At 36.8% G+C, this 14,304-nt stretch overlaps 1 protein-coding gene across 1 annotated transcript in view; it reads right to left on the bottom strand.

The window, feature by feature from the left end:
- Positions 1-736: 736 nt before the first annotated feature.
- Positions 737-14,304, bottom strand: part of LOC137010554 (contactin-4) — a 49,233-nt gene continuing 35,665 nt past the window's right edge. Inside the window, exons 16-22 of the mRNA XM_067372624.1 lie at positions 11,371-11,441; positions 9,972-10,206; positions 9,545-9,660; positions 6,957-7,137; positions 4,000-4,112; positions 988-1,156; positions 737-831 (exon numbers count right to left, since the gene is read on the bottom strand). Coding sequence (XP_067228725.1) covers positions 737-831; positions 988-1,156; positions 4,000-4,112; positions 6,957-7,137; positions 9,545-9,660; positions 9,972-10,206; positions 11,371-11,441 — 980 coding nt within the window. The remainder of the gene's footprint in view (positions 832-987; positions 1,157-3,999; positions 4,113-6,956; positions 7,138-9,544; positions 9,661-9,971; positions 10,207-11,370; positions 11,442-14,304) is intronic.

The raw sequence follows: 14,304 nt of genomic DNA, 5'->3' as shown, positions 1-14,304 counted from the left end.
TATATCTCGCAATTCTGACTATTACTCACAGTTGTGAGTTTCATCACGCAATTCTGACTTTATAATTCATTATTCTGAGAAAACAAAAAGGCTGAATTGTGAGATAAAATCAGAATTGCAAGATATAAGCACAATTGTGAGTTATAAAGTCAGAATTGCGAGATAAAGTCGAAAATCTGACTTTTTTTCTCAGAATTGTGAGTTATAAAGTCAGAACTGCATGACAAACTCACAATTGCGTCTTATAAACTCAGAATAGTTATAATTAACAGAATTAACTCACAATTCTGACTTTTTTTGAGTTCATATCTCACAATTTTGATTTTATAACATGCAATTGTGAGTTACAAAGTCTTAATTGTGAGATATAAATGTCTTTCCCCCCTGACAATTGCACATTATAACATGCAATTGCGAGTTTACATCTCAATCCTAACTTTATAACTCGCAATTCTGAGAAAAAAAGTCAGAATTATGAGATAAAAAGTCGCAATTACCTTTTTTATTTATTATTTCATGGCGGAAACAAGCTTCCATCAAAGTGTGTAATTTATTTTTTTCAAATGTTAAAATGCTTTCTCCTATCTATGCAACAATTTTAAGCAAGCCATTTTTAGATTGATTTCTCTACACTCTGGCAAACAGTGTTTGGGAAACCATAGTCATTTTTGCAATTCCACTCAGTGACATTAGTGGCACAGAAAAGACACACTTCAGCTTAAATAAAGGCAAAGTTCTATGAAAACGCCCACGACAACATCAGAAACACTACTCCGTGAACATGGGCCATCTTGCTTGCGTCTGAACTGAAGTATCCCCTTGAGTTCAGGCCTGTGAGGGAGACAAACACAACGACATCACAGACAGGATTATATGAAATAGGCCACTACAAATGTCAAGCAATTGCCTAGTTAGCAGTTCAATTCTGTGTGTACAAGCTCAGAAATCAGAGTGCACTATTCTTAATCAGCTCACATGAAGCCTTACTTGACATCTTTGGTATACGTATAGGGCTGCTGCTGCTGCCGTCTCCTCCGTCACTCAGGGCTTTGATCTGAACGAGCAGGTCCTCTTCTGACGGCAACTGAAGCTCCACGGACGTCCTGTTGGTCTCCACTACACCGCTTCCTCTGTGCCAGTTTTGATGATACACAACCTGCACAGGAGAAAGTGGGTCAGTGAGATGCAGCTAGTCTGCGCCCATTAGCTAAAAACACTCAAAAATAAATGAATAAGTCAGAGCAACAAGGATATTTCATGCCGTACAGCGGCTACGAAACATATTTGAAGACATACAAAAAAAAATGCAGAAAAGTGATAAAAGTAGCATTCATTAAGAAGAAAACTAGCACAAGCATACTTGACATTTCACAAAAATAGGTCATGTTTGTTAATTTATAAAACTATTTTTTGTAATAGAAAACAAATTATAAAACCCTCACTTTTGGAATGCAATAAAGTGATGTCCAGCCTAGGAAAACTGACATCCTTCCTCTTTAGTAAAATATTATTAGAAATTTGTTAAAGATTTTGTAAGCATATTGAATAGTTGTGCTTGGAGTCATTTGTTTTAATTACTGTAAACCCTAATGCTCAAAATAATTAATTGGTTTGTGTAGGGCAAACTCAAATTAAACAAACTAGTTCAATCAAATTAACTTTTATGAGTATTTAGGACTTTTCTTTTGAGTTCATAAAACTGACACATTTTAAGTAATTTGACTTATTTCATTTCATTATATATATATATAATATACAGCTATGGAAAAAATTAAGAGACCACTTAACATTGATTTCTGAACTTGGAGTGGTCTCTTAATTTTTTCCATAGCTGTATATTATATATATATATATATATGCCATGACAGCCTGGCCAAAAATGATGCAGACATCATTTTTGGCCAGGCTGTCATACAGAAATTATGAACACATGCAAAAACAAGAGAGAACCAACTAAATATTAATAACAGATTATGAATGTATGGTTTTTCCTCTGAGCTTTTTGTTTTTCTATGCCGTTTTTGTATAGTAAAAAAAAACCCTGTAGCTGTAGTTTGCCTTTTTTGCCAAATCATTTTGATATATAATTATAATTTCTAAGATTATAATTTTAAAAATAAATATTTTAAACTTTAGTGTTCTTCTCTCATTTTTAAAATATTTAAAAAATATAAAATATTTTTATTGTTTTTTTTTAATTTTCCCTAAAAAAAAAAAAAAAAAAAAAAGCAGCAGCACTGCAAAATGCATGAAAGTCTGTTATTAATATTTCACACCAACTCCATGCAGTCTCCAAAACCCAGGTAAAAGAGGGAATACAAATTAAAAAATCGTTATCAATTTCAAATTTCAAATTGATTTTCAGTGGGAGGATTATTAGTATGTTTGCTGACATATCTCACTGGGAAAAAAAAAAAAAAAAGGTTTCACAATCCATAAATCATTTAAATTTGTTCTTCATTTTTTTTTTTTTTAGATTGACAGTGCAAAACAAATAGCCACCAAACTGATATTCTTTCTTGCTCACACAGACTAGAGAATTTATGATTATTGATTTCATTATTCTGCAGGTGCCTCACAGCGGACGGTTAGGATTGCAAATGAATAGAGTTTCTCCCTTATGAAAGTGTCTTTGGTGAGAAGTCGCTAAGCTCGTAGCTCCAGATGGAGGATAGCATCAGAGCCATCCAGCTGTTCGCCGACCCGACAAACCTCTATATTTCAGAGAGGCCTTCGTCAATTAGCTGGCAGCACGCTGCAGCAAATTAATTTGCTCAAAAGAAATGAATCACATTGGACAATTTTTAATCCTCTTTCTGAACATTTTGTGTGAACTCTTGCTACAGATGACTTGGGTTTTGAGCGCAGCAGGAGATCGGAGCAGCTTGTTCTGAAATGTAAAAAAGCCTCAGATGTTTCTGAACTGTATCTATGACCTTGAGTGTGGAAGTGCTTTATTGAGCCTTGCAAAAGGAAATTAGAAAAAATGAAAGATTATACTAAAATGGAAATCAAATCTAGACCTTAAAAAAATATCTTTACATTTAATGTATAGCCAGATATCTGCTTTAATTCATTCACTTTTATAATTTATCATTTATATTATTTGCTAAAGGGTCTTGCGAAAAGCATGTATCTATTCCTTGAGTTTTTCATAATTAATTTTAATAAAAGTAAAAAAAAAAAACTATAGGCTACTGCTTATGCAAATTTGTTTTGACCAATCCCACCCAAGATGACATGTTAAAGGGATAGTTCAACCAAAAATGAGTTTTTTTTGACTATGAGTTTCTTTCTTCTGTTGAACACAAAAGGATATATTTTTAAAAATGTTGGTAACCAAACAGTTGACGGCACCCATTGACTTCCATAGTAGGAAAAACAACAACAACAACAAAAAAAACAAAAAAACATGGAAGTTAATGGGTGCCGTCAATTGTCTGGTTACCAATATTCTTTAAAATATCCTCTTTTGTGTTCAACAGAAGAAAGAAACTAACACAGGTTTGAAACAACTTGAGGGTGAGTAAGTAATGACAAAATTTTCATTTTTGGTTGAACTGTCCCTTTAACAGCTTAACTTAACTGATATGAACAGTGCAAAAAGGCCGGCAACCATTTACAGCAAGATTGCATATATTAAGGTTTCTTATGATATTTAATGGTATGCAAAATGCCTTTAGTAAGTAAAAATGCTGTATATAACCAGTTGCCACTTATGGGAAACTGTTATTAAATACAATGCTATGCAAAATGGTTTGCACTTCAAATAAGAAGTTCAAAGGAAGTTGCATGAGCGTATCTGGAAAGGCTTCACTGGCACTTCAAAATAAAAAAAGTCAAATAAAAAAACATAGTATATAATGCAGCTTTCAAAGGTAATGTTCTCAGTCATTTATCTCTGAGTTGTTTTATGTGAAACACCAGCTTATGTGGCACACTGATACAGCATGTTTATCAGCAAAGAAACAGAAGAGCGAGAGTGAAAAAACAGATTACCTTGTAGCCAGTTACTTCTGATTCATTGTCCATCGCCTTCACATGTTCCCAGTTCAGAAAGACCTTTGAGTTTGTCAGGTTCCACTCAATGTTCCCTGGGGGTTGACTTGGAGCTAAAAGACATAAATAATATCCTGATTTACTTCCAACTTGTGTATATGACTGAACAGCATCTCCTGGTTATGTTTTGTCCTTTGCAATCTTTACAATCAGCATTGCACCAGCTGGGGTATCACTTAAATTTAAGACTTGAAAAGCGTAGTGGCACGGATTCAACACAGATTATCTCTCATTTTTAATTAGTTGGACTATAAATGGAACCTTATGAGTAATTTTTATGTAGAGGAAAAAAACAGCTATGAAACAATGAAAAATAGTGCAGAACATTACAGGGTTAGTTCATCCAAAAATGAAAATTATGTTGTTCCTCACCCGTAAGACCTTCGTTCATCTTCAGAACACAAATTAAGATATTTTTCATAAAATCTGATGGCCAATAACATGCCATAATAAAGGCCAATAATGGCTATAACAGTGGCCAAAGTCACATGAACTACTGAAATTTCGAAACACTTATGACGTAACGAAGCCTCATATACTGAAATCATGTGACTGGTGCTCCGAACCAACGATTCGAAACAAAAGATTTATAAAGCTTCGAAGCAGTTTTTTGAAATCGGCCATCACTAGATATTGCTGAAAAGTCATTATTTTGTCTTTTTGGCGCACTTTTTGTGTTCAGAAGATGAACGAAGGTCTTACGGGTGCAGAACGACATGAGGGTGAGTACTTAATGACAGAATTTTCATTTTTGGGTGAACTAACCCTTTAATCTAAATTCTGTGATCATTTATTTACACTCATGTCTTTCAAATCCTGTAAAAGAATGTCCAAGCTGCTCTTCTCCATGCAATGAAAGTGAATGGTGACCACGGCTGTTAAGATTTTTGTTTTTAAGTGAATAACCACTTAATTAAATTTCTAACTATTAATCGTACAATTTTTTTAAATGGTGAATGAGCAGTATGGACTACTTTTATTATGATTTTATCTCTTTTGAGCTTGACAGGACCTTGTAGTAAGACATAACAAATCTTAGTAGACATTATTTAAAATTTCTCATTTTTGTTCCACAGAAGAAAACAAGTCTGGAACAACATGGGGTTGAGTAAATAGTACCAGAAATGTCTTTTTAAGGTGATTTATACCTTTAAGGCCAACATTTCTGTTCATAACATCATAAAGTTTACACTAAAGAATGAGATTTAATCCATTATATGCGACTTAGCAGAGAAACTTTCCCTACATGCTGTTGTAATGTATTGCAATTTTCAATATTCTGACGTGCCAGACTGCTTGAATGTCATCGTGCCCTTTTCGCTTTATTTCCAAAACTCCATAACAGTAAAATAGTTGCCCCTGATGTAGGATTGCTAAGGAGCAATTGTATAAATGTTGCATTTGCCACTGCCCGGTTATGTGCCCACTCAAACAATTCAGAAAACATCTTTCAGTCAAATACTTTTCACAGTAATTGTGGAATTTAAACATAGTTTAACTCTAGAACACTGAACAAGGGATCTCTTTTCTCATAAAATTTCATGGTTAGGACATTGTGCACCCTGTATTCATGCTTTAAAAATTGAGGATAATAGCTATAGTAATTTGAAGCAATTTAACTAATGATATTCAGCCCACCGAGTCTATAATACATGCTATTATGATAACTATACTCAATCATAACAGTGGTCTGCTGTATCACGATATGTTTAGTCAGAGAATCTACCGTAAAAAAGGAAAAAGAACAATAGCCTATCTGCTCCGACACAAAGAAAGATATCTCTCAAGCTCTTTATTTTAAAGAGGCCTTTAATTGTATGCTCAGTCTATTAGCTGAAAATAGCCATAAGACTCCCTCCATAGTAATGTCATAGTTTATCTGATCAGTTTCTGGCTCAGTTAAACACAGTGTTTTGTTCTTGATTATTGGCATCAGATAATGAACCTATTTAGCCATGGTAGTTTAACAGAGGCCACCTTAATCTCTCATAGTGTTGAGAACACCCCACTAAGAGTTTAACAGGTTCGGATTATGATCCTGTCAGGCTTCTAATCTCACATCTTTGAAGTTCCACCCTACTTATTTAGTGGCAGACTCCTTATTCTACATTAATACATATTTCTGTCATGACAACTCTCTGAGGGATTGGTATGGTAATGGATGTGGCAATGTTAATGTATTTGGTCTTGAGCAAGTACAGACTTTCTATTGCCGATACATTTACAGATATGTTGCTGTGAGCACGTAAGACATGCTGCTGCTGCACATATAACATACATATTATAACCCCCATAACAGATCTATACAGGTGGAGCTGGGGAAAGTGGAGGGTTTCTGAAAGTGCGCTGCAGACTCCTAACAGCAAACACTGCCAAGTATTTGAATGTTGTGCAGCAAGCTCATTGGCTGCTGATGCACAGCAACCAATCAGCTGTGCTAAATAGATAACGCTGTGATCACTAACAAAGGACCTATCAGCCTGTGCCATCTAGAGTTTCATGACAGAACTTTGTATATATAAACCATATGGGGAGCTCTAGCTGTCAGTTTATGCTGTATGTGCAGCCCGAGGGCCATAACTTGTGCTACATGTTCAGCTTCCTTTGTCAGACTTGGGCACCCAGCCTGAGGCTTTGGAGGTCCCTGGAAGTCTGAAGCCCCAGGGCACTGGTTCCACTGCTTCTGCTTCTGCTTCTGCAGACTACACTGGATACTTTGTTATTATTGGCGTTTTTGCCTTTTTTTTTTAATTCATGTATAAATATTCCATTTAGTTACTATACTAGTATGTCAGAAAAGCTACCTGTTTAATAAATACAGGACTCAGGAAACATTAACTTCCACAAATGCATTTTGTGGCAGTAGAAATCAATCGTTTAAAAACAATATTACTTACGTGGCTTCTTGGTGGTGATGCTGATGGGGGCGCTGGAGGGCCCGGTGCCTGCGCTGTTGTGTGCTCTGACTGACATCAGATAGATCGTGCTTCCCTTCAGACCTGTGATATTGACTGAGCTTTCCGTGACCCTTACTCTCTCTGCATCGCTTTCTGGTGACCCATCCTCCAACCACTGCACCTGTAATAGTGAAGGTTACATTTAAAGAGACAGTAAGGGCAGGAAAATAGTGAACAGTGGGTGACATTTCAAAGTGCCACACTTCCTGCTGCCAACAGGTGGCGCTTTGACTGTAACTGAATATTGCCATGTAGATGTCTCCAGGACTATTATCAAACATGTGAAGTTTGGAGCAGATCGGACATTGTTTTTTTCTGAGTTATATCAACTTAATTTTCATGGTGTTAATCACATACTTTAACACTTAGTCAAGTGTTTGCATGATTTATCATGTTTCATGTAAAATGTTTGGTGCTTCCATGGCATAATTTAAACGTGTTTCTGGGAGTAAATTACAGTGTAAAGCGTGCCATTTTCTGTTGCCAGCACGTGGCGCTATGACTATCTGAATATTGGCATGTAGATGTCTTCAGGCCAGGTCTCTTATCACACTTATGAAGTTTGGGGCAGGTCAGACACTGCATGCCTGAGTTACAACAGCTTCCTCTTTCATGGCGAAACATCACATTTTGTCAGGCTACCACAGCCTTGAACAAAAACTCAAGATCTTTGCAATTTATCATCGCAAAGGCCTTTAGATTAGACTCACAACATATGGTGTTGATATGGTTAAATCTCTACGAGGAGTTAATCATAGCGTAAAACAAGTAATTTCCTGTTGCCCGCAGGTGGCGCTATGACTGTAACTGAATATTTGCATGTAGATGTCTTCAGGCCAGGACTCTAATAAAACAAGTGAAGTCTGGGACAGATCCGACTTTGTATACCCAAGTTACAACAACTTGGTGAAACATCGAAATTTGTCAGGTCGCCACGGACACGACCTTCAACGAAAACTCTAGATCTTCGCAATTTAACGCCGCAAAGGCCTTTAGATAAGACTGACCAAATATGAGCTCTAGGATGAGTTTGTTAAAGTACAACATGTAGAAATGGCAAAAACTGCAAAAGTTTTGCAGAGAAAACTCAAAATATCTCACTTTCTGTTGGGTTTACAGATTTTGCACCCAGGGACTTTTTTGTAGTTATTGAGCTGTTACATGTGTCTACCGAATTTCACGAAACATACACGAAATGTAAGTGTACGTACACGAAAAGTAGTGCTTAATTTAAATTTTGAAGGTGGTGCTATCGAGCCATTTTGCACACCTAATTCTGAAACCCATATCAGATTTAATTTTCACCACTTCTGACGCGTGTGTTTTCGAGCATGTTTAGGCCTTCAAAAATGCGATTCCTTTTGGAAAAGAAGAATAATTGACCGAGCAATTAGGGTCCTCATACCACCGGTGCTCGGGCCCTAAAAACACACAACTTGCATTGGTGTAAAAGTCACATTGAGTTATTACATTCAGAAATACTGTAAAATACCAATAAATCAAACAAACAACTTACAAGCATGTATTTTAGTTCCCCTCACTCCACAACAAATCCTTTAAATTTGACAGAACATAAATTATAGTGGCATTTATTATAAACAGCCAGCCTAATCAAATTTATTTAAACCGAAACTACCGGTGTGTGGGAAATGTGCTATAAAAATAAACTTGGGCTTACGTACCTCTCTCAAACAGCACAAATCCAAAATTGCACTTTACTCATGTTTTGCACAATATTAATTGCATTATAAAAATTAAAGCATGTTTCAGATGATAAAAACTGACTTTGTCTTATATTTCGAAAAATACGGTATATACACACATTCTGTTTAATGAATTGAATAGGCATTATGTTTCTGCTTGAGTAAGTGTGCTTCCAACCTCACAGCTAAGAAATCGACTTGAGAAAAATGTCATTTTTGTTCCTGCATTAGGGTTCAATACACTAACTCTGTGACAAAGTCACTGTGACTCAGTTTCTTTTTTTACTGCGTTCAATAAACATCTGCACACTGCAGCAAGGGACTCTGGAAGTATTTGTGGATTTTCATATGCGCAATATGTGCTTTTTCTTACTACCCGAAGCTGTGAACGACTTTGTGGTTTCACCACGGAACAACCGCGTGACCTGGGATTTCTTGCTGAGGCTCGTTCGGGTTGGAAGGAGAGAAATGGGCAGAATCCTGTGGGTTTCTCACACAGTGAGAAACGACCTAGCAGCTGAAGTGTTTGCAGGAGGGGGAATTGATGTATGATGTCCACACATCTGAAAGGTGATTTATATAAGTGCCCAGAAAGCCTGGGTATTGGCGCTCCCCGGGAGACAGGACCAGCTGTGAGAAGACCTCTTCATTCTGCAGATGAGATTGTGAAAAATGTGGCCGGGGGATCGCAGACTCTTGTTGGGGAACAGGAAATTGCACACCCTGCCATCAGCACAGTGCATACATTACGGAATCTGATTGAGGTGATGCAGTGTGAGGTCAGAATCTCTTTTTTCCCTTCCTCCATTTATGGTGTTTACGTACCTCATAGCCTGTTATGCGTCCTTTGCTGCCGCTTTGGTGGACAGGTTCCCAGAATACCTCGATCTCAGATGCAGACAGAGTACGGGCCCAGACTCTTGGAGGAGCAACAGAGGGTTCTGTACATGATGTCAGACACATCAAAAACAAGTGGAAAGGAATGGAAAACACAACAGCTAATGAGAACAGTCACTTTCCAGGATTTGTCCAACATCAGTCTTTAGTGCTTAAATGTACCACCTGTTTGCAAGAACTAATTGCGCTGTTAGCAGACTAGCGAGTAAAGAAATTACCATCAAAGTGCACTAACACAGCTGAGGGAGTGTAATTAAAAATCGCAATGCATCCATCAACTTTTGTTCTTAAATGATGTCCAATAATGTCCTTGGACAATTTGCATACAATCAGCACAGAATACGAGCATATTAACCTTCATCTGCTGAATATACAACGGCCACCGGGCTAAACGGTCCCTCTCCGATGTTGTTGTAGACGCCGACTTTTACCTCAAACAGTGTGAGTGGTGGAAAAGTATCATTTTTATAAACATATCGTGAAGCATCAGCCGAGGCCAGCACGCTCTGTTTCCACGTGGTAGCGCCAAGAGGACGAAATGCCACCACGTAACCAAACTTTTCTCCATTTTGTAGCTCCTCCGGCACAGGCTGTGAAAGAAGAAGTTGAAAATCATATGTACTGTAATGTCACACGATTCAATGACTCACTCATAAAGAAAGCCACTTGTTTTATTTCTAAATCAATCAGTGTTGTTTTTACATTTGCATACAAGAAACTGGCAGATGTTTTTAATCCAAAGCACCTTACATGCACTTAACAGCTTTAATGAGGCAAAGAACAACAATCCTACGAATCGTTGTAAATGATATTATTGAACTGAAAATGATGAACAAATATACAATTACTGATTTAAAGACTTTGATTTTTTGTAGAATGTAGTTTTTCTCCACTTTTGAACACAAACCCTTTAAAGACAAAGTTTAATGTTTAAATAATTAAGTTATTGTTCAAAATCAGGTCCTCTATGGAGAAAATGAATGGGATTTTTAAGTCCGGTACCTGCCTGTTGCATTCTATTAGCATCCTTGTAACTCCACTGAACCAGTGAGATTCAAAATCCAGATCTAATAGAGTAATATTAGCATTATAAGCACAAAAAATAAAAATGTGCACTGCTCTCCTCAACAAGTCCTGTGATTTGAGGTGTCACTCTGATGCCTATAAACAGTGTGGGATGATATACAAGGCAAAGTTTCATATGGTTATGTGTTGTTCAAAGTACAAGCAATAATGTATTAAAATGCATTAAAGCAAAATCATTCAGCTGACATGACATTACATTACTGCAAGTTGACAAGCAATTTTCCGTGGTAGGTTTACATTGTTGCCTACATAATCTGAAATCCATTGAATGTAAGTAAATAAAGTTGACAGATTTAAGCACTACAGTGTCAGTCAAGAAACCCCTGGACTTAGTGAAAAATGTGGTGTATTTTGAAAGTAATACTGTATTTAAACACGCCGCTGAATATCTGTCGTGACAGCCGGTGAGATTACAAGAAAGCCATTGATAAACATTGTCATTTCAGATTTACTGGTTTGAAAGCTGTTTCATATCTGCGTCTTCATTATGATTTACATACCAGAGGGAGCAATCCCACTGAGGCAAAGAGCAAAGACGACAGCGCTGCCTTTTAATTAAACCTTGTCTAATTTAAACCACGTCACCGTGGAGAATTCCCTCAGAATCCGATTCACAAGAGAAGACTGATTTGAAAACGCTCCTGTCACAATAAAGACGCTGAGCTCACCTCCCAAACAATCACGAGTTCGCCTCGGTTGCCTCCACCTCCACTCACGTTAGCTGGGGCGACTTCAGGATCTAGGAGCCAGAACAGACAACAGAACAGAAGAAACGGGTTTTATACCTGTGGGATTGGCGGCAAATCCGAACACTTCCTTTTCCTGAGCAGCGGCTCAATGCTCTTTTCAAAATGCTTCAAAGAATCTGAATGAGATAGATTGTAACAACCTGTAGAATTTTTAGTTTCCTGCTGAAAAATGGTCTTAGTATGTCTCCCAGACATTTTGTTGCACTTTTATAGATGGTCCAACCTGGCTGGGAGACCAGTTAGACCTGCTTAAAGGGTTAGTTCACCCAAAAATGAAAATTCTGTCATTTATTACTCACCCTCATACCGTTCCACACCCGTAAAACATTCGTTAATCTTACGAACACAAATTATGATATTTTAGTTGAAATTCGATGGCTCCGTGAGGCCTCCATAGGAAGCAATGACACTTCCTCTCTCAAGATCTATAAAGGTACTAAAAACATATTTAAATCGGTTCATGTGAGTACAGTGGTTCAATATTAATATTATAAAGCAACGAGAATATTTTTGGAGCACCAAAAAAAACAAAATAACTACTTATTTAGTGTTGGCCGATTTCAAAACAATGCTTCAGGAAGCATCGGAGGACAAATGAATCAGTTTGTCGAATCTGATGTTCGGAGTCACATGATTTCAGCCGTTGGCAGTTTGACACGCGATCTGAATCATGATTCGATACACTGATTCATTTGTGCTCCGAATCTTCCTGAATCTTCTCTTAATTTGTGTCTCTAAAGATGAATGAATGTCTTACGGGTGTGGAACGGCATGAAGTGGGTAATAAATGACAGAATTTTCATTTTTGGGTGAACTAACCCTTTAAACCAAATAAGCACACCAAACCAGTCCAAGCTGTTTTAAAATGATACTTAAAATCTGCTGGTTTAATCTGAGGTTGTTTTTTATGTCACTTCATGATACTTTGCAGGGCTTGACATTAACTTTTTTGCTCACCAGTCACTGTGGCTAGTGGTTTTCCAAAGTTACTAGCCACTCAGCATTTTCACTGGACACAATTTTGACATCAATACCATGGGGAAAAACCCATAGATAACCCATAGATATTAGCCCTATAGATATTAATATTATCTCATAATTTGGCAGCAGGTATATTAGGCTGCTGTCGCTTTAAAGCCAAACGCATATGCATTTTCTTTCTCAACTCTTTACGTTCTCTTTAAACATAACTAACTGTGTTTATATGAATACTTGCCGGCATTTTGGCATTATTTTGTGTGTATTTGACTGTTAAAGCACAATAAGCAGCGAAAAGAAAGCAAAATTTAGTACTAAGAGGCGGCTTTATGTGCGCGCACTTTGGGTGTGAGCACAAAATCTGCAGGAATCAGTAAAATTATGTGCAAAATGCACAATCCAATGCCGAAATTCAAGCCCTGTAACACAAACAATATTCATCCAGAGTAGGGATGTGCAACGATTAATCGCGATTAATCGCTTGCAAAATAAAAGTCTGTGTTTACGTAATATATGTGTGTATATTTACATATGTGTATATAATATATCCATATGTATTGAAAAATCTATATTTTTTGGCAACACTACATTGCACTTAGTTTATTATTTCAGAAAAATTTACATATTATAAATAAAATTCAACCCTCCAACCCTGACTGCATTACACGCCACTGCTGAAATCCACCTGCATTTGGTGTGTGTTAATGTCAAGCCCTGTTGCTTTGTAATATTCAAAGTTTATTTTATAATGTTTGTTTATAAATCTTGGGTAACAAATCTTGATAAGTTTTTTTTTTTGGTATATATTTTTCTAGAGTTTATAATATATTGTATCCATATGTATAATGTCACATGTCTGTCTGTTTTGGCACTTTGTTCTCTTTGTCACTTGTCCTCCTTTGTTTAGTTTTCCCGCCTTTAGTTTGTTGTCATAGTTACTCATTTGATTAGTGTCCTTAGTTCAGGTGTGTCTTGTTAATTAGTCTCGATTGCCCCTGTGTTTGACTTGTATATATTCCCTGTGTTCTCCCTCAGTCTCTGTTGATTCTCGTTTGTATGTGGTGTTATTTATCCTGAGTTTCTCTTGGTTCTTTGATTCCTTTATTAAAAGTCTACATTTCTGCAAATCTCCTCGTCGTGAGTGTTCCTACACCATGTACCGTGACATATATAGTGTAGATTGTTAAATTAAGAGTCAGTTACTAAATATTGCTTATTCTCTCACAGTGTAAACAAACAATTGTGTTCTATTGTATCACATTTACACTGGCTGGGAGAAAAGTAATTAAAAGTAAATAATGCCCAAATCCCCAGCCAAAGGGAAACCTAATAACCCTAATTATAACTATTTACACTACATAACTATTTACACTGTTATCTCAAAAAACAATACAATATGGTTTTGGTTCAACTTTTTTCAGTAATTACGACAGAAATGGACCTATATCCTTGATTTTCACAGTAAAATTCTACAGTATTTTAGACATTGCTGTTAAATAAATAGTGTACAGTCTTGGCAAATGTAGATGCTTTGTTTTATTTGCTGCATGGTTGGGATCTGAAGGAAACAGCATGTCAGTGATCGACGCAGTTACACATGGTACCCGAGCTTAAAATAGAGCCTTTCAAGTGTTACTACCTCAAAGAATGCAGGAGAAGTCCACTCAATTTTTGTTCATGTCGACATGAATTATTGATAGCTGCATTTCCTGATCGCTGATGTCCAGTGTGCAGCAGAGTTGGGTCTTGCATTAAAGCATATAGCTACGTGAGCTACATTTTATTTTGTCCTAAATTTCCATGCAACCACATTTTCTTGCGGTTTCAAACTAATCAACTAAAAACTCCAGCCCTTCTGTGACGCCAGTCCGATTT

This window comes from Chanodichthys erythropterus, chromosome 21, assembly GCF_024489055.1.
Source record: "Chanodichthys erythropterus isolate Z2021 chromosome 21, ASM2448905v1, whole genome shotgun sequence".
NCBI lineage: Eukaryota > Metazoa > Chordata > Actinopteri > Cypriniformes > Xenocyprididae > Chanodichthys > Chanodichthys erythropterus.
This window is presented reverse-complemented; position numbering and strand designations above follow the sequence as displayed.